Here is a 26,080-nt window from a genome sequence, read left to right on the forward strand (position 1 = left end):
GCCACTGCATGAACAATTACCTAGCATTGGGTTATCTTTGCCAATAAAGAATGCATCGTCATAAGGTATCTGCACTGTGGCAGTATGGGGAGTGTTGCTACATTGATGAACCCGATAGGTTTGCTTCAATGTGTGTGGCTGCCTTCATAATGTCCATACATGCCTTAATAATTCCATATATATATATATATATATATGTAATATAGGAAACACATATGAAAATAGCAAGCCAGGTCTCTGCTACTGATCCCTTCAAGCTACACGTATTCAGAGCTGATCATTATAGATGGGCATCCATGATTGGAACAGCCCAGTGACTTACTATATCTTTTGGGGGCTCCAGCCGTGAAAGCACATAAAGGAAGTTCTTGCTCAGGCAGTAGAGTCCCCCTGTTTACCCTGCTAAAGCTTACCCAAAACGTAAAGTAATTGTGGGTGAGCGTCAAAACTTGTTCAGTCTTTTTTTTCATCTGTGGCAGACATAGACAACCGTTTTAGGAGACCAGTTCACATTTCAATTACCGGGAAGTTGCAAAGCATTTCTTTGTTTTTATATTGCAGAAGAGGAGACTTTTGAAGATAAGTACCAGGCATTAAAGGAAGAAGGAGAAGAGCAATATGTATCCAAAGCAGAGCAAATGGAACTGGGTGCTCAACGAGGTCAGGGAGGAGAGGAGGAACGGAAAGATCCTGTAGGTCTGTGTGCTATGCAAATTCTAGTCTGCAGTCATTGTTTACTGTAATGGATGCTGTAATCATGTGCCTGAGATTATAAAGAAGGGTATGAATATTTTTTTCTTATTAGAATTTGTTAATACTAAAAAGGGGAAAAGGACACACAAATCTCACTTACATCCTCCAAAGGGTCAGTGGAGTGGGCATGTGTCAGGAGCTTGTAACCCTCCTGTTCCATGGCAGCTGTTCTCATTCCAGCATCCTGGTTTTGACTGAGCTGCACTCTCCCTGTCTGATTGTCCACCTGCAGGGTGATTGATGTAGACCGTCTCTGGGTGGAGACCAAACCTGTCTAAAGCCTGCCAAGCCCTTAGTGTCATGCTTCTGATAGTGTTTGCAACAGATGCTTCAAGCTTCCTGTTTGCCTGCCTTGTTCCCATGCCTTGACCTTTACCTTAGCCCTGCCCCACCTGCTAGTTTGGATTTCCTTGTTATCGACCTCAGATTGGACTTTGAACTACTCTCTGAACTCGGCCTGCCTTTTGACCATGGATCTGACATTAATTACTCTATGAACATTGCCTGCCCTGAACCCAGACTGCTGTTGGACCTGTCTGCCAACCGCAAGTACCTGTTTGCTGTGCTTAGCTCGCTCCTGCCCCAGCGTGGTAGCCAGGCACTATAGCATTGTGTATAAGACCTGGGGGCAACTGGGTGCCTGCTTGCCTTATGGCAAAGAGGTGTTGCTATCGGTGAAGAATACAGAGCCAGCTTTAGTGCCTGACCATCAACGCTAGGGGTAGGCGTGACATCATGGATGTTCCAGACTTATTCTTTCCTGTACCCATAAAGTGCAACATTTTTTTTAATTAAGTGTTTACTATTCACATCAACCTATGTCTCATTTTAAAGAAAAAGTACTTTGTGGCAATGGTGGATCTCCAAAATACGCCAGCTTGGTGTGTCCCAGTAGAGTGCTGTCTTGAAGAGGGACTCTGGCAGGTTTTGGGCTCAAGCCCTACTTACACTCTTGATGAAGCCCTGGTACCTGAGCTGGTACCAACATCTCGGCACCCTTTGAGCGGAGTTACATACTGGGGCCCATTGCTGCAGATTGATCCTCTAATAAGCCCACGGCTTACAACAAGTTGCAACAAATGCAATTGATTTCACCTATTTCATAATAAATTTATAAATGCACTACTCATCGCGTTCTTGATTTGTCCTTCTGGCAATGTCACTATCATAGTCACGCAAAGCACTGTTATATACTGTAATCTCATTACTCAGTTGGTTTATTAATAGACATGGGAAGAAAACAGAAATACCAGAGTTACCACTACTTCTGCAGAAGTAGGTTACATCCTTTCAGGTTGTCATATGTAGCAAAGATAGTCTTCATTTATTCTCTTCACTGACATATTGATTTTCCACTATATATCCAAAAGATTGTGGACGCTTGATCATCATACTTACCTATATGGCTGCTACAAGCAGGGCTTTTTTTTTCAGAATATAGGTGTGGCCCCCAAAACCCCCAACCCCCTCCCCACACACCCTCCAAACCGCATCAAATAGTGGGTGTGCTCAAACATCATTAATAGTGGGAGGGTCTTAAAGGGGCATTAAATACCATTGCATTACATAAAGAATGCAGAGCTTGGGGGTGGGAAGGGTGTTTACACACAAAGTGCAGAGTTTACAGGTGTGCTATGTGCAGAGTTTGGGGGTGCAGAGTTCAGGGGTGCACTACATGCAGAGTTCACAGGTGTGCTATGTGCAGAGTTTGGGGGTGTGCTGTATAAAGACTGCAGAGTTCAGGGGTGCGCTACGTGCATAGTTCAGGGGTGCGCTACGTGCAGAGTGCTGAGTTCAGCTGCTTACCTCTGCATCCCCCAATCCACATCTCACTTTCACCCCTCTTAAGCTCTGACCTGTGCATGCAGCCCCCCATTCCATTGCCTCATCTTCTCCCTCTCCTTAAAAGCTCCACCATCTTCGACATGCCTTATTTTTGTTGCTATATTAAGCTGAAGCACCCAGCTGGCTCTAGTACCTCCCTGAACACTGTAGGTGGCTCTGCTTCTCTCACTTGCAGGGAGAACATCCAGTGCGGGTGTCAGCATCCGCACTGCACCCCCGAGAACCTGCATCTCCCTTGTCCCTATCCTGCACTCAGTGAGAGCTGCTCAGGAGATCAGATCTGTGGGAGCCGCTGGGAGACAATCTGTCACTTGTAAACCAGACTTCTGTGTTTACAAGGTATAGTGGTGAGCAGAAGGCCTGAGCCAGAGGTGGTTCCACCAAGTTCCAGCTAAAAAAAGGCTTTGGTTACAAGTATGGCGATACCCCCCCCACCCCTCCAAATTATTGATTTCAGGTGCTTCCATTTAAAGGCCTGTTAATGCTACAACATCCAAAGGCATTTTAGGTAATTCTGCACTTCTACCTTTGTGGCAAAAATTGGGGGAAATTATTTGGAATGCCAGTTGCAATGCTCTTTTGGCTGAATGGGCTCATGTTATCACAGACAAACTCCGTCTTCTGGAAAGCCTTACCAGAAAAGCGGATCTGTTCTAGCCGCAAAGAGATGGCTAACTCCATAGTAATGCCTAGATTTTTGGAATGGACTGTTCATCAAAGTCATATAGGTGTGATAAGAAGGTGTCCACAAACTTTTTTTCATATATATTGTACATTGTGATGACCAAGTGTCAAAGAGAAAAGGTGTACCAATATAGAATGTTCAGCAAGTGCAGTTTATTCAGTGCCTATGCAGCATACAATCCTTGTGTTTTTATCACCTTTATAGATGCTACCTGAATCAAAATGATCAATTTTATGGTAGGAACAGATGAGATGATCTTACTAAACCCAGGTTATGGTGGAAGTGCAATGTTGATGTTTCTGTTTGTGACATTTTCAGGTGAGGCTTCCCAGCCAGAAGGAGGTGATGGGAGACTGGGAAGCTGGGGTTCAGAAAATGAAGACTTCTCTGACAGTCTGGAAAGACTAGGACCTGATCAGGTGAGGGAAAACTGTACTATGTTCACTGCTTTCTTCAAATGACAAATCCAGGGGCATTGCCAGGGTCCTGAAAGAACCAGAACACTCTTGGGAACAGCACCTAGGATGAAAAATGAATGAATGACACCATAAACAAAGAACATATCCTTTACTGTTTCCTTATCTCTTTCCTTTCTCTCCTTTTTTCTTTCTGCTGGTGTCTCTTTTCCTTCCCTTATACCTTACTTAGTACTTGACCCTAGGTTGGGAGGTAGTCTAGCTGCTTGCCCTGTCTACCAGAGAGGAATACCCTTTATACACAACATAAGAAAAATGTCTGATACAAGGGTACCTTTGCAGCTATGCCCCTTAGACATAAGCAGCTGGCTGTTTGACCCTCTCTAGGAGATATTTGCAGGCCTCAGAAGTTTGGCACTTAGCTGGAAATTCGTGGCAGTGACCCTACTGTAGAAACCTAGCAATATCCCTGAACAAAACAAAATTGCTCTGGCTTTGATATATTTTCTACTCCGTCCTCCTTTTTTTCCACGTTTTTCTACCTTGCAGAACTATAAAGATGATGGCTCCATGATTCATCCCCACTTGTTTCAGGCTTCTGACGCCACCCACAAAAAAACAAAGCCTAAGGCCAGGAGGCACAGCGCAGAGCGGAGGAACGATCATGACTCTTTCTCAGGTAAAGATTGAGGCGTTTGGTTAAGAGGGTGTAGGTTTCATTTTGCTTTTGACATGCAATGACAGCCAGATGTGTACAAATTATTCTAACAAAAAAAATTTACTTTGAAAAGATTACAGCATGGGCATGGATTCTGGTATCAATCAAATGAGCACTGTATGCCATTTTTTTTTTAGGATCACAGTCCTTCAGCAATGCCTGCTTGAGGAATCTTGGTGAATCGGATAGCTCAGACGTGTCCAGCAAATCGCAGAACAAGTGCCGACATTCATCACACCAGTTGAGCCCTCAGATTGCTGCCACGGTGGATTCTCTTCAGGCATCAGTTCAGGGACTCTGTACGAGGCTAGAAAGTCTGGAGCAAGCATTAAAGGTATTATAGCATAATGACAGTATATCAGATTGAGTATAATGAAAAAATGGATTACCCTTAGGCACACGTCACATAATTCTTCACCCTTACCTTTGGACATATTTTTCATAGTTTTGTAGGTCTACTTGTTCTGTTGCAAGTATAAACACTGAAGAGGTTTCTGAAGCTACTCATTTAAATTATAGACAAAACTTTTGTCTATAGAGTAGGTAAGGGTAATGCTAGATTTTTTTTTTTTGTGTACCATTGAGGAAATTTCTCTTCGCTTCCTGTCCCAGAGATGCAGCAGGAAGTTGCAGAGGAATTTCCCTTTTGGACATCTGTCTGCAGAACAGCTGTCTCAGCTGGAATATTTCGACTTTCAGTATGTTCTGGGGACAACTCTAGAGAGTCAGATTTGCAGTTTTTATTACAGGATTTCATTCCTACATAGTTTTGCTTTCAGCGCATGTAGTGAATCATTTAAAGTGTAACTAGAGGGGTAATATTCACCTTTCCAATGGTCCCTCACCAGCATCAGCTCTTCTCCTGTGTGCTGGTGTTCGGCCGTCATTGGCCAGCACAAGAGGACATCACTCCTCTGCATGTGCAGGAGGTTGCCATTCTGGCACACAGTGCTGACCTGCACATGCTCAGCAAAGTTTCCAGTGCTGGAGAAGACCGCAAGCAGACATTTAGGGGCATTTTATTGCAGAAGAAATATGGCATGTCACTTCTGAAATTGTAGCCTGCCTACTCGCTGTTTGTTATAGCAAAACTTCAGGCAAGGAAGGAGCCTATGGTTTATCAGTATTGTACTGTACATAGCCTCCACTCCTTCTTAAATCGGAGCTCTACCCAAAAGGGGAAGGTCCGCTTTAAGGACTGCTCCCCATTAAGGATTGGCACCTTTGGGGCACGGGTACCCAAAATTGACAGGTACCCGCTCCTTCTTCCAGTCCGATCACCTAGGCAATCGAAAACAGAAGGTGTACTCCCTCCCTGTAGTCTTTTGGGACACGTGACAGGTCCCAGAACATTACAGAACCATTCATAACGCGCAGTGCTACTCGTGCAAGCGCAGTGGGTACCCGGATGTGAAGCCGCAAGCTATCACAGCCGAGTGCCCACACTGAAGATTTTAGCTTCCTGGAATACAGGACTGCCGGTGAAACGAGCTGCGGGGGACACACAACAGGACCGGTAAGTGGCTGTTTTTTTAAAAGTCAGCAGCTACAGTTTTTGCCAGGATGAGTGGAACTCGGCTTTAAGTTACTAGTTGCTTAACTATCATGATGCTCATTGGCTTCCATACTGTCTGAGTCACTGACTTGGAACAAGTATGCACATCAGTCATAGGCACTGTAAGACTCCAAGCTCAAAATCAGGCAAACAAAAAAATCTATGAAAAAGAAAAAAGTAAAAGGTTTCATAACAATTAAACTAGTTGAATGATAACATATTTAAAAAGGGATATGTCTTGTAAGGTGAAACTCCAGCTATGTATACTCCACCCCTAACAACATGTACTACACATATGGTAAAGAATTTAGACAACTTTAATTAAGATTCCTAACTCCTTGTATTATAAACAATCTTTTTCTGTTAAAGTGCATGGCTGCCCCAATTTTTTTTTCCATTTGGATAGAGTGGTAACAGTTTTTAACTCATGGGTGTTTTTTATTGCCATTTGAGAGTTTGTTAGAGGTTTTTAGCTCACTTGTGGATGCAGTGACTACAGCTTCACCTGTACAGGAAGTGAAGGAAAATCTGCAACAGGAACGCAGACAGTAATATAAAGCGGACAGAGGTTCCAGACTTCCTCTATTGTACTGAAAATGTATTACTGTTGCTTTTAGAGATATTCCCTAACTTCATGTCTGGAGAAACCATGGTCATCAGGCGTGTAGATGAGGGTATATTTTGGGTAGCAGTAAAAATTCCAAACAAGAATTGTAATCCTTCCCCCACTTTGTTCAAAACAAAAAAAAAAAAAAAAGAAGGGGTGGGCCGGACATACACTTTAAATCCCAATTAATCTTACAAATTCTTATGGTAATTTAGAACCATCTTACAGTTCTTTAGAAAGCAGTCACAGCCTGTTTAGAAAAGTCCATGCCCTGCCAGCATGCCACAAAGAAGGACTTTTGCTTTCTAAACTTTACTGATCGTAGAGCTATAGGCCTGACTTAGCAGTGGGTAGGTTGGACCTCTGCAGAGAAACCACTGCTTCCACACACAGAGCAAGAGTCCTTCTCTGCAGCATTCTAGCAAGAGGAAGGCTTTTCTACACAGGCTATGCCTGCTTTCTAAAGAAAACAAACTAGAATACTTTGCACACCGTATGCTTTGATGCATATGGAATGTTTTTAGCTGATTAAACTGAAAGTTCATTTGAGCTTCAACTAGTGACATTTTTCAGAATGTGAACTTTGAAGAAGTCATGGGCTCATTGCAGAGCTTGTCGATTGGTGTAGGAAAGAACCAAGTCTGTTTCTCTTAATATCTTACCTAGAAATGCACATATTCGCCAGCACACCAAGGATCTCCAAATGTGGGCCAAAAAAGGCTTTTATTGCAGAACAATCGCATCACAAAAGGAACAAGTGCAATGCTTTGGAGCCACGCAGGACCCCTTCGTTGGGCATGTGAATTAACATCTTACCTAACTAGTACAGGAAGATCAATACAGTATAAGATATCCAAGGATGTTTTCTAAGCAGCCAGGTTACAGTGCAGTCAAACCCTGTTTTAAATCTCAGTGTTGTTCACAGGGCTTCCCACAGCTCGGATTTTAGGAATTAGACTAAATTCAAGCCATGTACAGCCAGCTTAAAGCAGAAGCTCAGTCCTGTCCCCCCCCCCCTTGCATGCCACCATAATGGTGCATGTTGGGAATATGCCCATGGGCTCTGACAAGCCTTCTGCTCCTTGCAGAGCCCGTCAGCACATGTAGGCGATTTTCTATGCTCACACAAAGACAGGAAAGGTCTTGGACTTTCCTGGTAGTAGTCTGCACATGAGCGGAAACCTCTGGCCATGCATAGATGTGCTGCAGCGTTCTCTCGGGAGCTGCACGTGCAACACATCTGCACGTGCACAGGGGGTGGGGAGGAATTCTTACCTAGGCAAAAATGGTAGTAGTGCTGCTTTGCAGCTCACGAAAAAAAAAAAAAATGGAAAAACTTCCGTGTGTAAGAGTTGGAGGGGGGAGGAGGCAGGGCAGCGCAACTTGCCCAGTAGGGTGAAGATCTGCTTTAAAGACAGCCATACGATGCCCAATTTGTCTCATTCATCCCCTAGGCTCAACGAGAAAAGCAATTGGTTCTCCCAAACACACTAAACAGAACGAATGGAGGAATATCCACTGCCGGCTATTGTATTCAGCACCCACAGCTGCCTGAATATATCCACCTGGCTCAGCTGGTACTTGCAGGGCCACCCTCAGCTTGAATTTTGGCCAGTTCAGCTCAAATCAGAAGAGATTCAGGCTGTCTATTGCCAACTTTAGAGGAAATGGTAGATAGTTATATCGGGCGATCTCTGCTTTTCCTCTGTCACTAGATTCATTGAAAACGGAAGAAGAAAACCATAACAAAAGCCCCAACTAACCTCCTCCTCCAGGCGCAAGCCTACTGAATGCGTATTCTATACATCCAACGTTAGTGAGTAGATTAGTATGTACAGTCATAGTGAGAACATATAGACCTGTAATATAATAAGTCAGATCTACCCTGTGGTTTCTGTAGTTGTTGTTGTACAAGTTCCAGCAGCAAGTGGTCCAAAGTCAGCTATACTAATGATTAATGACTCAAGATGTAATTGTGTGAAAGAACAGTTTGTGTTGCCCATGGCAACAGTTATGGATCTGCTTTTCTATCCCTCATTGTTAGCATGAAAGGAAGAAGCTGATTGTTTGCTATTCGCAATAAAAAAAACAGTCCTTCTTTCAAACACTTTTATTCATTTAGGCATTCTCAGCACTTGGACTTAATGTTCCTTTTGTGTCATAATTATAGGACAGCATTGTTTAGATAAACTTTCCATTTTTAAGTCACTGAGTATGTATTTGTTTTTAACACAAAGAACCTTTTATCTCTAACAGGATCAGCAAAAGTACATACGTGAACGAATACACAGATCACCAAAACACCCGGTATGCTAGTGTTGTGAGAGTGTGGCTGCAATAAGTGTGTTGGAGACAGGAGTATATAAAACAAGACCAGGGGCGGACTGACAACTCATGGGGCCCCCTGGCACTAGGGGATCATGGGGCCCCTGTGTCCTTGCCCAAACTCAAAAAAGCCTATGAAAAAAGGTACCAGGGGCATCTCATGGGGCCCCCTACTGACCCCGGGCCCTCAGGCAGTGCCCGAGTTTCCAAATGGTCAGTCCGCCCCTGAACAAGACTGTGTGCTAAAAAAGATTGCACTGTGCTAGAGTAAAGCGGTCCATAGATTAATCGAAATCCGGCCAGTTCAGCAGGGACCAACTTCGATCTATAGTTGGCCATTCTTGCTAGAGAGAAGTTGAATTAATAATCTGATTCTCTCGAATGGGAATTTTGGAAAATATTCCTTTGATCAGCACTGCAGCCGATGTGTGCTTAAAAAGAGTGTACTGTGCTAAAGTAAAGCTGGGCATAGACGGATCAAAATTTGGCTGGTTCAGCAGGGACCAACCAAATTTCAGTCCATCTATGGCCATACCTGCTAGAGAGAAGTCGATCTAACAATCAGCTTCTCTCAAAAAGGTGAATGTTGGAAAAGCTTCCTTTGTCCAATGTATTCTGACAGTGGAGAGTCCTACTGTCAGAATACAATGCCGCAGTGGGCAGGGTTCCTTCATCCACCTCAAATGAGTGGATAGGGGAATGCCTTCAATTATTTTTATCAGCCAGCTGGCCAATCAAAACCAAACAATCCATCTATGACAAACTTAATATTAAAGCTGAACTCCAAGCAGAAATAAAAAAAAAAAGACTAATTCTTGCAGTGATGTATACATAACAAAATAATGAAATGTGTAATAAAAAGGCAGCTAATGTAAGTACATACCTTTTGATTTTGTAAAGCGCTGCACAAACTGTTGGTGCTATAAATCCTGAAGAAGAAGAAGAAGAAGAAGAAGAATAATAATAATAGGAGGAAGGTGGCATCACGCATTCCCAACCACTTGGGGCTATATATGTAAAGTGCTGCGTAAATTGACAGCGCTATACAAGTACCTGAAATAAATAAAACTGGCCATACATTGTTAGATTTCTTTGACCCAGCTTACCGACACAAGGATAGACATCTAAGAGATTCCTCCATCCATGCTAAACCGCGTGGATCTGTGAATCCCTCTGCATCCGACTGCATGCAGCTTCTGTTTAGTGAAAATTCTCCAGCAGGCTTCTTCAAAAGTCTATCAAACTTTTGTCAAAAGGAGCTGAGGCTGCAGGGCCGCCCACTGAGCAAAGTTTGGCTGAGCCAGAAAGAACTGTTGAAAGGTGGTCACTCTATAGCCAGAGAGAAAATGCTGAAAATGTATCTTTCCTGGATAAAACTGCTTTGCAATCCTTCATATTGCTGATTGCAACAGTAGCCTAAATTTTTGGTTCCATTATCTCTAAAGTTGCAGATCAGAGTGCAAATTGGCTGATTCTTCTAATCATGCAACCAGATGACTAGACTTTTGGTTAGATGAGCAACATGGAGGGAACTTGGAAAAGCATTTTCTCCTCTCGAAGGCTAGGTTCACATGTGTGGGTGGTGCCGCTGCGGATCCACACGAAAATCCGTGCAGCCGCACCACCCTCACAGAAGACTGAGGACTCGTGGGCGGGTGCCATTAGTTCTAATCGCACGCCGCCCGCACTGGAAAACGCAACTGTACTGGGAACCGAGGTTCCCGTGCGGACTGCGTTTTTGGAAGAAGTGCAGGGACTTCTTCCCTGTGTGTTGTCATGGGGTACCGGAGTCCATTCAAATGAATGGGCTCTTGTGCTCGCACAAAACACGGCCGCATATATGTGAACCAGGGGTTAGTGCCACAGTGTGCCAGGTGCGTATTAGTGACGGGGCTTTAAGTGAACCTGTGATTTGGCCATGCCAAACAAAGCAGCTGTTTCACATTACTGTCACTTTCCCAGCTTTATATAGTCACCTACTCTTTACTTCCCTGCTCTATTTGACTACTGAGAGAGAAGAGAAATACCTAGCGTTTCAAGGTATGGGGAACATTTGACTCCTCTTCTTCCTCGTAAAAGCGCTGGTGCTTTGTAACTGGACATCGTGAGCTGTCCTATGCAGTGGGGAGAAAGCACTCAGCTCTGTGTAAGCTCAAGTTAGAATTTCAGGGATGTTCTTTCTTTGTCCTTGATGGCAGAACAGAGCGGAAGGGAAGGTGTACTACAGCTAGGGATGGTGGCAGTCCTGTGAGCTGACTGTTTTTGCACTGCATGGGAAAAGTTCACTTTAAGGATTATCACCAAACTGGAATATATACAACAGCAACACAATTAAAAAAACAAAAACAAAAACAAAAAACAATTTACCAGTATAAACCAAAGAAAAGAAAAAAAAAAAAAATATCAGTTAGTCTGCAAGTTTTGTTGGTTGTTGAATATTTTCAATTTTGACAATATAATGCCATAATCTCCCTTGGCAATGTTAAATATATAACAAAGGAAAGTACAGGAAGTACAACATAAAAGGTTAAAAACTTCAGCACACGCAGTTTTTTTAGTAACGTGTACCAAAAACAAAAAAGCAATAATATAAGTAAAAACTAATATCCTCATCTCTTGCCTCCCCACACAGAAGCCGCAGCACTCTGGCATTGCCCGGTCCCAGACCCTCCTTTTCATCGTTATCTGGCCTTTCTTTGTACACTGGCTTCTTCGAAGGCTTTATGGAAGAAAAAGTTGACCAGTATGGAGAGCCGTTTTGACAGACACCCTTCGTATTTATCTCTAGAGGAAGTGGACAATCAGCCGAGTGAGCGGGGGCTGTCACTTTCTAATAGCTCCATTACTAATTTTTGGGCTTGACAACTGGTAAAGTTGATGCCGCTTTGTTGATTGAGCCTAGTAATGAATAGGTTAATTATCTTAGTCTTTTCTTGTACTCTGTATAATATTGCATTGTTTTCCTTAGTTTATCTCCTCCAGTGTGTCTGCAGTGATTGGAGATTTACCTGGTAAATGGCCTTTTCTTTAAAACACCCCAGGGAAAGCTAAGACAAAAGGCAGAATAAACATACTAAAGCTGATATACAATGGAGTTAGGCACAGCAGGAGATCATACACAGTAGAGGGAGTGTTGGGCTGATCATGGGTAGAATTGGTCATGACTAGGAATCCAGCATAGAACTGGCCTGGGTTAGTGTGCAGAGCTGGTTACAACTTGGAAGCAAGCACATAACTGGTCAGGCCTTGATAGAGAATAAAAGCTGGCCTGAGATAGAAGTAAGCACAGAACAGATCAGGGTTACAAAAGGGAGCAATGAACTGGTCAGGGATAGAAGTGAACATAGAGTTAGGCAGAACTGGACAGCTCTCAGACCTGGACAAGATTAGGAAGTAAGCCCAGAGAGGGTCAGGACTAGTAATTGAAGAAAGAGCTAATCAAACATGGAGCTGGCCATAACTAGGATGGGAACACACAGCTGGTCAGGACTACAAAGCAAACACAAGGCTGAAAAGTAAGCACATAGCTGGTCAGAACTGGGGATGAGGCACATAATTGGTAGCAATAATAGATCTGGCATATTATATACAGAGCTAAAAAAGGAGCAAAGGACAGAATTGGCTGAATATGATAAACGGAGCTGGTGAAGAAAGAATGAGGAATGCAAAGTTAGTCGGGGAAAAAAAAAGAGCATAAAGCTAGTCTAGGATAGGGAGAAGAGGACCAGAGGGGATGAGATAAAGAGTGAAATGTTGGCCACACCAAAAAGCCAACTGAGAAATGATCTGTAGAGGATAGTGAGGCTGGATCGTAAACACACCTACAGTAGTCAGGGCCAGATGGCAACCATTTAACTGGTAGAGGGGGTACAGCAAACAAGAGAGTCAGCACAATAGCTAGACAGGGCAGGCAATGGCCATAAAAATGGTCAGGATAAGAGACAAAGCACAGAATTGGCCAGTGAAAACATGCCTGGTTAGGTTTAGATGGCAAGACTTATTGTTTAATGTCAGTGAATGATCATGGTGCTGAAGAAGTAAAGACGTGTGCAGAATTGGTCAGGACAGGGGAGTGAACATGGCACTAGCCTTGACGTAGGTTAGGAATGCCCAACTCTGGTTTTCCAGGCCCACTAAATGTGACCTTTTAATTAGGTCAGCGCCATTCAACCTGAGCAAGAAGGTAGATCTCCCAATGGAAATCAATCAGACCGATGTGAAGAACATATGAGAGCTCATTGGCACTGTTATGGAGGACAAAGATAGTATTTTGTTCAACTCCTCTGTTTAATTTCCCTGCATCAGTTCTGTTCCAAGTCTGGAATGAGTTCAGGCCTGCCTTTAAATCAGACCCAAAGTAGCAATGACAGCACGGAAACAAAAAAAAAAAAAAACAACAAAAAACACAACATCAGTCTCTACAGTACGTTTAGACATGAGCCACACCCAAAACTGACATTTCAGTCTTGGATGGGCACCCAAGGGATGAGGTCATCTGCAAGCTTCTTGTATCTCCTAAAAAGCCCAATGGTGAAATATGTATGCAGTGTGTGTCTCGGCCTCCTCACACGAGACCGTAAAGTGTCTATGCAGGGAAAAGCAACAGGATCACTTAAAGGGTGTCTTTTGATTTGTGCACCAGATGCATATGTACATATCCATTCAAAGCTAAAATACAAACACTATTGAGCTCAATTATAAATCAGTTATTGTTACGCAGCAGGTAAGAAAGAAATGTAAAAACTCTTACCACATCCTCCTCATCAGGATAGAAAGTGTTGGGGGAATCCAAAATGTCACTAGAAATCATTGTGAGGGAAAATGGAGACATCTGTTCTGTTGACAGCTGTCCAATGGGGGATTTTGTCTAATTTTGCTGAGATTTCCTCAACCTTGCTGTTTTGTTTTTGGGATAGGAAGTGAAAGGAAATCTCCCCAATGGGATGCAGCCACAGGCAAGCAACAAAAAAAAAAAACAAACAACTAATGAGTCAAAACCAGCCTCTCAACCTTTTCAACACAGAGGAACCCTCTGTTCTGGTCTCAGGGAACCCTGGCTAAAAATTCCCATATCTACAACTCATGATACATTAGTGTGGTGGTCAATGGGAAGAATGCTCCTTACACTTGTGGTCATTGGGAAGAGTTACCCCCGTACAGATAGCCAAAAAGCTCAATGGTGTTTAAGGGAACTTATCTGAGAGAAAGAAAATGCTCCTTGCTCGACCTCTGGAGGAACCCTAGAGTTCCATGGAACCATGGTTGAGAAACCCTGGTCTATTCCCTATTTTTTTTTTTTTAATTTTAAAAAGGCTGTAGCTACACTTTAAACTCTTCACGTGCGGCCGCCCGGCGTCTGGGCCTAGATGCCGAGTGGCTTCACATTTGCGTGCAATTAACTAAAAACATATGTGCTGAGAGGGTGCACCCTGTGCGCTCCCAGCACACATGTCCAGTACTCATGGAAAGGTCCCGGTCTGTTCTTTCAAATCGGGACCTTTCCCGATCATGTGACAGTCGTGAAGACGCAGCCAGGGGCGGACTGAGCATTTGGAAACTCGGGCACCGCCCAAGGGCCCGGGGTCAGTGGGGGGCCCCATGAGATGCCCCTGGTACCTTTTTCATAGACTTTTTTGAGTGTGGGCAAGGACACAGGGGCCCCATGATACCCTATTGCCCGGGGGCCCCATGAGTTGTCAGTCTGCCCCTGGACACGGCACATGATCCCTAAACCCTGCCCGTCCTGCCTCCCAGCTTCTGAAACTCTTAAAGGGCCAGGAGGCTCCGGCAGGAAGGGGTTAATTGGTTTTCCTTGTCCCCCTCCACCCTTACCACTGCACCCATTTGTTTCCCTGCTACTCCCACTAGCAATTATAGGCAGGGGCGGACTGTCCATTTGGAAACTCGGGCACTGCCCGAGGGCCCAGGGTCAGAAGGGGGCCCCATGAGAAGCCCCTAATACATTTTGCATAGGCTTTTTTGAGTTTGGGCAAGGACACAGGGGCCCCATTATCCCCTATTGCCTGGGGGCCCGATGAGTTGTCAGTCCGCCCCTGATTATAGGCCTGGCATTTGGCTGCTAAGGCACCCAGCAATGTAGGAGAAAGGTAGTGAATCACGTGATCGCTCATACCCAGAAGTACTGGATTTTATTTTGCTTCTGCCAGTGTCATCTGGCAACATTTCACTCTGCAATGGCAGTTGGCAGAGCTGTCATTTCATGTATCAATTTCAACCTGCATCCTTGTGTAAATGAATTAGCTAACAGCCGTGCGAATATCAGCTTTGGATGGACATGTCCTTACAAATTACACAAAAGCAGTTCCCTAAAGCTGACAAAATGAAGCATAATTTTCCAAACAAGCTGCGTAAACCAATAAAGCAATTCTCTGAATATACTCTGGTATCTTCATGTTATGTATTATTCTGACTGCTAGTACATGCCGAGGCTTGCTGCAGACCGACAGCTGCACATAGCTTGGTCCGGTGTGCCTTAACAATGAGCCATGGAAGTCAATTCAGGGAGAAAGCACCGAATCGCCGTGGACTAGAGCGGAAACGAAAATGATTTTCCTCAGGTGACGAGTTGAAGATATTTAAAAAGTTTCTGTTGAAGGTGTCGCAGTCGGAATTAATAATACATCCTCTTACCATGGAGATTTAATCCTTGCCTGCAGCGTCTTTCATAAAGTGACCCAGTTACTGATTGTATTCTGAAAATCAATATTTCTCTCATCTGCAAAATTATAAGACAGTGTGGTGCTGACATTTACTTTCTTACCCATGGTTTCTGAATCCTATTACATACTGAATGAATTTAGATTCATTATCTGATGTCATTATTCCATAGTCACGTACCTGGTTTGCCCAGACTACCTTCTCACAGGCCTTGAAGACCAATTTTATGTACAATTTATATTGAAGATGGTGCAGGCACTGCTAGGCTGAATGACCAGTCATAAATGTCACTATAGGTTTTTGTGTCCCTATCCCCTAATGCAGAATTTTGTATTGTTGTCCTCTTGGTGGTTTATGTCTCCACCTCCTTCCACTGCAGTTTGTCTGTCTGTGTCCCTACACAGTTGTCTGTCTCTTTCCACTTCCAAATAGGTTTCTAGTTTGTCTCGTCCCCTTTCTACTGTAGTTCTCCTTTTCATTGTAGTTGATGTCTCCTCCTCCTTCCGCTGCAGCTGGTGTCTCCTCCTCCTTCCGCTGCAGCAGGTGTCTCCTCCTCCTTCCGCTGCAGCAGGTGTCTCCTCCTCCTTCCGCTGCAGCTGGTGTCTCCTCCTCCTTCCGCTGCAGCTGGTGTCTCCTCCTCCTTCCGCTGCAGCTGGTGTCTCATCCCCCTTCCGCTGCAGCTGGTGTCTCCTCCCCCTTCCACTGCAGCAGGTGTCTCCTCCTCCATCCACTGCAGCAGGAGTCTCCTCCCAATTCCACTGTAGCTGGTGTCTCCTCCCCCTTACACTGTAGCTGGTGTCTCCTGCTCTTTCCACTGTAGTAGGTGTTTCCTCCCCCCTCACTGTAGTAGGTGGTCTCCTCCATTCACTGTAGTACGTGTTTCCTTCTCCATGCACTGTGGTTGGTGTTTCCTCCCTCTTCCACTGTGGTAGGCGTTTCCTCCACCTTCCATTGTAGTTGAGGTCTCCTCCCCCTTTCACAGTAGTTTAGGTCCCCTTTATCTTCTGGCATAGGTTTCTCTTCTCCCTCCCACTGTAGTAGGTGTCTCCTCCCACTGTAGGTGTCTCCTCCCATTTCCACAGTAGTTTGTCATACTTCCCAAAAGGAAACCGATCATGATTAATAATGGAGGGGGTGTTTGCTGACCCCTCCTTCAGAAAAGTGCTAGTTTCCTGGCTGTCTGTCTTAAGTACCTTGTGGCTCACAGATTCAAAGCAAACACACAGAGGCAATTCTGACAGAGGCAGCCAGGCAATTAACATACTTAGGAGGTCAGCAATGGCAGCCTCCGTGGTTATCCCAAAATTAAACCAATTCCACCTACAATTCTGGCATTTAGACATCTCAATTATTCTACATGCCATCATAGCGGGACTGCGGCGGACATTCTAACACTGGGGGGGGGAACTGACTTGGTGTCACTGACATCCCCAGTGACACCAATACAGTGATCAGAGCTAAAAAAAAAAAAAAAAAAGCACTGACACTGTACTAATGGCAATGGGCAGGAAGGGGTTAACATGAGGGGTGATCAAAGGGTTAACCGTGTGCTGGGAGTGTTTTACTAGGGGGCGTTGTCTGTGTGCTTCACTGTATGCACACTGCTTTGGATGGCCATTCAAAGCAGTGTGCCCGAGCTGACAGAGGAGAACTGTTAGTAAACAAAATAGTTCTCCTCCCCGTCTGAGCTCACCGGCAGGGACCCGGTGATTGACAGCCATGTCCGTGAATGGCGGTGTGGGTAGGGCGCACGTGCGCCTTGTGCACGCCCCCTACCCGTAAATGCAAAATCAAGTACACACATACGTGATTTCGCGCATCCGTGCCAGCCTGTAGCAGCAGAATAACAGAATGGTTGACCGCAGCTGCATAGGTGTGAACCTAGCCTTAGAGAGATTCCTCCCTCTGCAGTTTGCGTTTGAACCGTTTCTGCATTGCGTTTTTGGTTGCGGTTTGCGTTTATATTTTTTTCTTCATTTTTTTTCAAATTTTTCTTGTTGCTAGGCAGATTTAGAACATGGAAAAACGCACAACATACTTTTCTGCAACCTTTCCATTGAAGTCTATAGAACCAAAAATGCAACGTTTTGTGTTTAACCACTTGCCTGCTGGGCACTTTACCCCCTTCCTGCCCAGGCCAATTTTCAGCTTTCAGCACTGTTGCACTTTGAATGACAATTCCGCGTTCATGCAACTTTGTACCCATATGAAATTTTTAGCATTTTTTTCACACAGATAGAGCTTTCTTTTGGTGGTATTTAAGCCCCACTGCGGTTTATTTTTTGCATTTTAAACAAAAAAATAGCAAAAAAAAAAAAAAAAAAAAACCAAACATTTTTATTATAAACTTTTGCAAACAGGTAATTTTTCTCCTTCACTGATAAGGCGGCGCTGATGAGGCGACGCTGGTGGGCATTGATGAGGAGGCACTGATATCCAGCAATGATGGGCACTGATAGGTGGAACTGGACAACCGCGCTGTAGCCATCTTTTGGCTATATTGCAGTTGGGAAGTGGTTAAAAAAGTCCCTGTCCCTTTCCAAAAAAACGCACCTGGTGAAAACGCAGAGATGTGAACATGTCGCATAGGAAATCATGTTAAATGGATTAAATGTGAAGAAAAAAAAGTTTCTCTTTGTTTTTATTATAAAATTTTGCAAACAGGTAAATTTTTCTCCTTCACTGATGTGCATTGATGAGGCTGCACTGATAGGCATCGATGAGGAGGCACTGATGATGCACTGATATGCAGCAATGATGGACACTGACTGATAGCACCAACTGGAGGCAATGACGGGTAGCACTGATGATCAGTGCCCTGATTGTTAGTGCAGATCTCCTGTCACATTTGCTGATTATTGGCAGTACTTTCTTCACGCTGTGACAGTGTGAGGAAACTGCAGCCAATAACTGGCAACTGTATTTACATTGTGATCTGCTGTGTCACTGGACAAAGCTGATTACATGGTAAAAGGCCGCTGTGATTGGTTGAGAAGCGGTTAAAAAAGTCTCTGCCCCTTCCCAAAAAAACCGCACTGGGTGAAAACGCAGAGATGTGAACGTGTCCCATAGGAAATCATGTTAAATGGACGGCTGTGCATTTCCGGAAAACGCATAGGTGTGAACAGGGGGCGGACTGACAACTCATGGGGCTCCCGGGCAAAAGGGGATCAAGGGGCCCCTGTGTTATCGCCCACACCCAAAAAAGCCTATGAAAGGTACCAGGGGCATCTCATGGGGCCCCCTACTGACCCCGGGCCCTCAGGTGGTGCCCGAGTGCTCGAATGGTCAGACCGTCCCTGGGTGTGAACCTAGACTAACAAAATCCGGGATAGCAGGAAAATCTGACAGGTGTTCTCACCTTTCCTCATTCTATCCAAAACAAACAAAGGTTTGTATGGTTATACATACACTTTAATCTTGATAAAAATCGATTGTGTTTGCAAGTGTAAAGTTCATGTGTGGTATGTCACACCGGGGGCGGACTGACCATTTGGAAACTCGGGCACTGGCCGAGGTCAGTAGGGGGCCCCATGAGATGCCCCTGGTAGCATTTTCATAGGCTTTGAGTTTGGGCAAGAACACAGGGGCCCCATGATCCCCTATTGCCCAGGGTCCCATGAGTTGTCAGTCCACCCCTGGGTCACACATTAGTTCCCAGCACATGTGCAGATTTCTAATTGGGATCCTGGGTGAGTTGGAGGAAGGGCCACTCTTTCAGTTTGTTTGCATTAATATTTTTTTGTCTAGTCAAAAGAGAACAACTGTTTGTTGAAGACAGTTTCATTTCCTGCCACAGACCAAAACATCATCATTTAAAGCGGATCTCCGTGGTAAGAAAATATGGACTGACAACTCATGGGGCCCCCCGGGCAATAGGGGATCATGGGGCCCCTGTGTCTTTGCCCAAACTCAAAAAGCCTATGAAAAAAGGTACCAGGGGCATCTCATGGGGCCCCCTACTGACCCCGGGCCCTCGGGCAGTGCCTGAGTTTCCAAATGGTCAGTCCGCCCCTGATCTAAATACATTCTTTGTTGAATCCTGGTGTATTCCTTCCAGATCTGTGCAGTAATCCAGTGTGAAACATTCCCTCTGTGCAGGAGCTTCCTGTAATAAAGACTGGTCGCTGCTGCTCTCTCTCCTTGTGCAGGGTGACTGGTCTTGTCTCTGCTCCCCTCCTGTAGTTTCCTGCAGGCAGCCAATAGTGGGTACAGCCTGCTGGGCCCCTCCCACAGCTCTTCTCATGATGTCACTGCTACTTTTACAAGGTAATATCTGGGTTTGCAAAGGCATTTGGCGCACATAAAAAAAAAAGGATTTATACTTGTAGCCATTGAGGATTATTACAAAATATATTTATGCCCAGAGCTGAGCTTTAAGCGAGTGCTGTGGAGATATTGAATTTTCCTATAAACTGTTCAGTTATCTGAAATATTGAGAGGTGTTACTGACTGCAGTGGTGGCTTCTCTCTATGCTATTGACCCAGCTGACTTCTTCAGTATTTGAATAATCAATGTAAACAGACCCAGCAAACAAATCCAAGACACATAGCAGTCGGCAGACCGCAGTGTGCTTTTTGCATTCAGTCTGATAAGGCTGGTCTGTGAATGGATGGATTGCGGGTGTATGGGCATGGCTGGAGTCTCCAACCCACACTGGTGCAAAACCGTGAAGGAAATCACAAACGGGCGGACTGACCATTTGGAAACTCGGGCACTCCCCGAGGTCAGTATGGGGCCCCATGAGATGCCCCTGGTACCTTTTTCATAGGCTTTTTTGAGTTTGGGCAAGGACACAGGGGCCCCATGATCCCCTATTGCCTGGGGGCCCCATGAGTCGTCAGTCCGCCCCTGAAACACAAAGAATGGCAAACGTTTATTATGTGCAAACAGTACTTTAGTTTTCATGGAAACATTAAGAGCCCCGGTCACACTGGGTGCAATTTGCATGTCATGCGACTTGCAAATCGCATGCCAAGTCGCACCCTATTGTCTGCAATGACAGCGGTCATATCAGTGCAGTTCCCACTTGGTACAATGCACTACTTTTGGGGCGATTTGCATAGACACTTGTGTCAGATGTCTTGCAGATCGCACCTAAAATCAGGGTGTCCCCCGACTTTCATACGACTTCCAATTTCAAAGTCGGGATTGGTGTGACCGGGGTGTGCCGCTGAACTTCAGGGAGCATCTAAAGTTACCCCTGCAGCGATGCAATAGTTGTTTGCGCCCGTTTACATTTGTATCTGTGTATGCGGGAGAAGGGGGCATTGTTAAAGGTATTTCCCCTCACTGTAACAGTATTTTTTTTTTTACCAGACAGGAAGTGAGGAAAGCTACAGGCAGATAAGTGGCCACACGCCTGGGTAGCCCCGCCCCAAACGGCAATTGCCGTCGCTGTTATTTGCACAGTGGGGCATAGGGTGGGAGGTGGGGCAGGAGCTGCCAAACGGTTCAAGTGAAAAAGTAGGTGGTTAGTTGCCATGATGCAGGTTGATCCTAGAAACCAATCACATCAAACAGCACCCTCCCTCTCCAGACCTGTCACACCTCCCGTCCCTTTACCCTCTAAGGTAGGGCTGTGAAAGGGGGACTGATGTGAAGAGGGGACTGAGATCACTGATTTTGTAAAGGGGGGATCTGTGATGTGAAGAGAGGACTGAGATCACTGATTTTGTAAAGGGGGGGATCTGTGATGTGAAGAGAGGACTGAGATCACTGATGTAAAGGGGGGGATCTGTGATGTGAAGAGGGGACTGAGATCATGGATGTAAAGGGGGGGGGGATCTGATGTGAAGAGGGGACTGAGATCACCGATATTGTAAAGGGGGGGGGGGGGGATCTGTGATGTGAAGAGGGGACTGAGATCACCGATATTGTAAAGGGGGAGGATCTGTGATGTGAAGAGCAGACTGAGATCACTGATGTAAGGGGGGACTGTGATGTGAAGGGGGGACTGTGATGTGAAGGGGGGACTGTGATCACTGATGTAAAAGAAGGGTGGGGGGGACTAAGAAAAATAGTGTAATAGAGGGAACCGTGCTGTAAAGGGGGGACTGTAATGTAAAGGGGGGGGGACTGAGAAAAATGGTGTAATAGGGGGGACTGTGATGTGAACGGGGGAGCAAGGATAATGATATATAGGGGGACCTGTGGTGTAAAGGGGGACCAAGGACACTGATGTAAAGGGGAGCTGTGATGTGAAGGGGGACCAATGATACTGATGTAAAGGGGACCTGTGATGTGAAGGGGAGACCAAGGACAGTGATGTAAAGGGGGATTGTGATATGAAGGGGGACCTGTGACGTGAAGGGGGGGGGAACCAAGGACACTGATGTAAAAGGGGGACCTGTGATGTTAAAGGGGGACCAAGGACACTGCCGTGAAGGGGGGATTGCGATATGAAGGATGGACCAAGGACACTGATGTAAAGTAGGGATAGTGATATTTAGGGGGGACCTGTGATGTGAAGGTGGGACCAAGGACACGGATGTAAAAGGGGGACCTGTGATGTGAAGGGGGATAGTGATATGAAGGGGGGACCTATGATGTGAAGGTGGGACCAAAGGATACGAATGTAAAAAAGGGGGACCTGTGATGTGAAGGGGGGAACCAAGGATACTGATGTAAAAGGGGGACCTGTGATGTGAATTGGGGACCAAGGACACAGATGTAAAAGGGGGACCTGTGATGTGAAGGAGGATAGTGATATGAAGGGGGGACCTGTGATGTGAAGGGGGAACCAAGGACACTGATGTAAAGGGGGACCCGTGATGTGAAGGGGGGAACTAAGGATACTGATGTAAAAGGGGGACCCGTGATGTGAAGGGTCAGAGTCTTAGCACTAACATGAGATTGAGACCTCTGCTGGAAGAACACTTTACTGACTGGACCTTTGTTAATGTTCATTTATTACCCCAGCACTACAGGGACACAGACAACAGGAAAGTGCTGACTGTGGCTCCAGGCTTCCATATTTCACTTGACGTACCAGGTCCACTACTACACCCTGTGGGGAATATGCAGCATAGCATTTCATGCAGCAACCACAGGGCTGCCAATCTGGTTTAGACACAGGTGGTCAAATGTGCTCATCTGGGCCTTCACTATCCAGGCCGAGCACCCAGATCATGTGGCAGACAATAGAACTAGCCACATACATGTGCAGATGTGGTCCTTGGACCACCGTGTCTCCGGTTCTAGCTCATCATCATGCAGATTGATGGAGAGTTTTGCCATGTGAGCCTCATTCGGCCCTGGCAGCCTACAGTGCCTCACCATAAGTGGTGTGCATGGACCTCTTAGGCCATGGTGCAGCAGAGGTAATGACAACGCATGGACACAGCAGTGCTAGAGATAGGAACATTACAGGTCAGCCATCTGTATTTTCATTTTGGGTGGAGTATGCATGTAACCCAGAGTTCTGTAAATAACCAAGAGCTAGGGCAAGCTATAGACCATTTAGGTAGGACAAGTCAAGGCGAGTCTGGAGGTGATCACATACAAGTCCACCGGGATGTACTTAGGATGGAAAAGGAAAAAAAAAAATCCCCAGGCGTGCCGAGGACAGGAAGCCCCATCAGGGATGACTCATTTATATTTCCTTTTTACTATTTGTTTCTATAAAGGCCAAGAATTCTCTTTGAATCATCGGGAAATCCCAAATAATATTCTCCGGTGAAAACACCAAGGCGCTGAAAGGCCTACACGGCACGGAGAGGGTTAAAAGAAGGCGAAGTAACTGAAGTCTTTGTAATTGGCCAACAGGGCTGTCAGTTTTGTTTGGACCGCTTAGACTCGCCCCCTATCATGTGCACTACTATAGGAAGAGTTGAGTGAAATTTAAAAGGGCGACGCCACGGAGCAGGAGCGAAAATGATTGGAAGGCACTCGCCCCCTACGACCACTTTTATTACTATATATAGTCAGGGGAAACAAAAAAAAAAAAAAAATGATGCAGTAGAAATGGACAAATGTAATGCAAGGCGAAGAATATACAAAAATGTGTCGATTAATGGCGTTTGAGGTTCTAAAGCAGCAGATGGCTTTTAGCGCCAGGACTAGGAGATATCTCAGAACCGATCATCTGACGGCTACGCTCACCAGGTACTTTGTGCTAGAAGAGGAAGAAGATCCAGCAACCGTCTGTAAAGTTTCAGCTATGAAATGTCTGACTACTGCAGATCTATAAAATGATGCGTACGTGTGTGCAGGGGAGGGGGTGGGGCTCTATGAACCAATCAAATTCATACTTGCGCTGGAAAAGAATAAAACGGTTGAATTTGATTGGTCACTATCAGCTTTCCAAGACAGTTCACCTTTCAAAATAATTAAAGCTGAACCCTGTTAAAGAAAAGAAAAAAAAAAAAAAAAAAAAAAAAAAAAAAAGTTAAAAAAACCCACAAAAAGAAACAAACAACAAAAAAAAAAAAAAACCTGCATTTGAACATTTGCAAATGTAAGAATAAGTGACCGCTGATGATGCGTGTCCTGTGTGCGACTACTGCGTTTGTATGCGCTGAAAATCCACCACTGGGAGAAAAAAAAAATCCACATGGCAGGGCTAGGCCAAACACATTCACATGCGAGGCGAGTAAGGTTCAGGAGGGCAGTATTTTTGACATGGAATGAAAATCAAGAACACGGGGACATGACCTCATACCAACTAGAGGAAAGATCAAAACTATTCTCAGAAAGTACTATTGGACTGAAAGAGTAGTTGATGCTCAGAATAAACTGCCAGGAGAGGTAGTGAGCCAGTCAACAGTAAATAGCTGCAAACATGGTTGGGACAAGTATAGATCTATACTCAGACAAAACAAAAACAAGTTAAAAAACAAAAAAAACCCACACACAACAAAACCCCAACTCCCCCCCAAAAAACAAAAAAAAACAAAAACCCACATCACACCAAAACAAACACCCAACTCCCCCCCCCCCCCAAAAAAAAAAAAAAAAATCCACACGCACCACAACAAAAAACACAGACTCTGCTTTTTTCTGCCATCACTTTTTTAATGTTTCTTTGAGGCACCACAGTGGGAGGTGCAGGTGGGCATCCCACAGTGGCTAAATGGTTAGTACTTCCACCTGGTAGTACTAGGGTCATTGGTTCAAATCCCAATCACATCATCACCTGCCTGGAGTTTGCATGTTCTCCCTATGCCTGCATGGGTTTCCTCTGGGTCCTCCAGTTTCCTCCCACACTCCAAAGACATGCTGGGAGGTTAATTGGCTCCTGTCTAAATTGTCCCTAGTATGTGTATGTATGATGGGAGTTAGGGACCTTAGATTGTACACCCTTTGAGGGTTAGGGACTGATGTGAATGTACAATATATATGTAAAGTGCTGTGTAAATTGATGGCACTATATAAGTACCTGAAATAAATATAGAAATAAATCCCACTCTTACTAGCTTTCAGTTCACTCAGGCCCAGAAGTGGTTAGAAGTCCTTCTCTTCAGATTTCCTCCAACTCCAAGGGAGGCATTACCAGGCTCAGCATTACAGTCAGGCAACTAGCATTTTCAGGCAGAGTGGTCAGCAATGACACCTTCCATGGATTCCCATCCCATGCCTTGAATACCTCAGTGGCCCACACGGGAAGGTGTGTCTGGTGGCAAGTCTCCTTTTGACCTGTGTGCAGTCCCAGCAATGATTGGGAACACCTGTTGGGTGAGTGGATGTACCAAAATCTAGGAGTCCTGGTGAGCCCGCCCCTACAGCAGGTGCCCCTAATTACTTTGGGGGTGTCAGTGTGTAGTCCTGGTCTCCAATGCACTTGTGAAATCAGCCACCCCTGGGACTGGTGCTGGCCAGGATGCCTCTCAGACTGGTGCTGACCAGGATTCTCCTAGGACTGGTGCTGAGCTGGATGCCCCTCGGACTGGTGCTGGCCAGGATGCCTCTCAGACTGGTGCTGACCAGGATTCTCCTAGGATTGGTGCTGAGCTGGATGCCCCTCGGACTGGTGCTGACCAGGATTCTTCTAGGACTGGTGCTGAGCTGGATGCCCCTCGGACTGGTGCTGGCCAGGATGCCCCTCGGACTGGTGCTGGCCAGGATGCCCCTCGGACTGGTGCTGAGCTGGATGCTCCTCAGACTGGTGCTGGCCAGGATGCCCCTTGGACTGGTGCTGAGCAGGATGCCCCTCGGGCTGGTGTTGGCCGGGATCTGCCTACTACAAGGTGAGTGTTGTGGTGGCACCAAGATCACAGTCTTCTGTTGGTGTAGGTGAGGAGTCTGGAAGGGGCACATAGTGGCCTTTGCTCAGTCAGTCCCATACTCAGGATTTTGCACTGTTGTGAAATGTTGGATCATTTCTGTGGGGGGGTTGTGTATGGATTTTTGTTATTATTCTGTGAATATTAGGGCTTCTGCATGGAACGGGTTAGGGCCGTACACCACCCTGATCCGTGTATTCCTGCAGTGGGTGCCACCAAGTGTTTCTGTTTCCAAAAACGCAGCAGCTCATAGATGTGAACATCTCCATAGGAA

General features: G+C 45.4%; 1 protein-coding gene and 2 long non-coding RNA genes across 5 annotated transcripts in view; 2 read left to right on the top strand and 1 right to left on the bottom strand.

Annotated features, from left to right (window-relative positions):
* ACBD4 (acyl-CoA binding domain containing 4) overlaps positions 1–15,302 on the top strand; it is a 38,070-nt gene extending 22,768 nt beyond the window's left edge. For 2 of the 3 annotated variants that reach the window (XM_089674581.1, XM_089674583.1), the window contains 6 exons: positions 562–696; positions 3,602–3,702; positions 4,249–4,378; positions 4,555–4,751; positions 8,836–8,886; positions 11,537–15,302. In XM_089674581.1, coding sequence (XP_089530707.1) covers positions 562–696; positions 3,602–3,702; positions 4,249–4,378; positions 4,555–4,751; positions 8,836–8,886; positions 11,537–11,644 — 722 coding nt within the window. In that variant the 3' untranslated portion in view covers positions 11,645–15,302. The remainder of the gene's footprint in view (positions 1–561; positions 697–3,601; positions 3,703–4,248; positions 4,379–4,554; positions 4,752–8,835; positions 8,887–11,536) is intronic. The other variant, XM_089674582.1, reaches the window with a different exon arrangement.
* LOC149464576 (uncharacterized) lies at positions 3,557–23,773 on the bottom strand. The gene is made up of 3 exons (XR_016312365.1): positions 23,687–23,773; positions 9,788–9,833; positions 3,557–4,733 (listed from the first exon to the last, which is right to left on the bottom strand). It is a non-coding gene; the product is annotated as an uncharacterized LOC149464576 (long non-coding RNA).
* The window catches only part of LOC149464577 (uncharacterized), a 91,380-nt gene continuing 87,994 nt past the window's right edge, over positions 22,695–26,080 (top strand). The window contains exon 1 of the long non-coding RNA XR_016312364.1: positions 22,695–25,770. This is a non-coding gene — a long non-coding RNA (uncharacterized LOC149464577). The remainder of the gene's footprint in view (positions 25,771–26,080) is intronic.

This window comes from Staurois parvus, unplaced genomic scaffold (assembly GCF_062004578.1).
Source record: "Staurois parvus isolate SC_StPar_1 unplaced genomic scaffold, SC_StPar_1.0 ptg000151l, whole genome shotgun sequence".
In the NCBI taxonomy this organism is placed as follows: Eukaryota; Metazoa; Chordata; class Amphibia; order Anura; family Ranidae; genus Staurois; species Staurois parvus.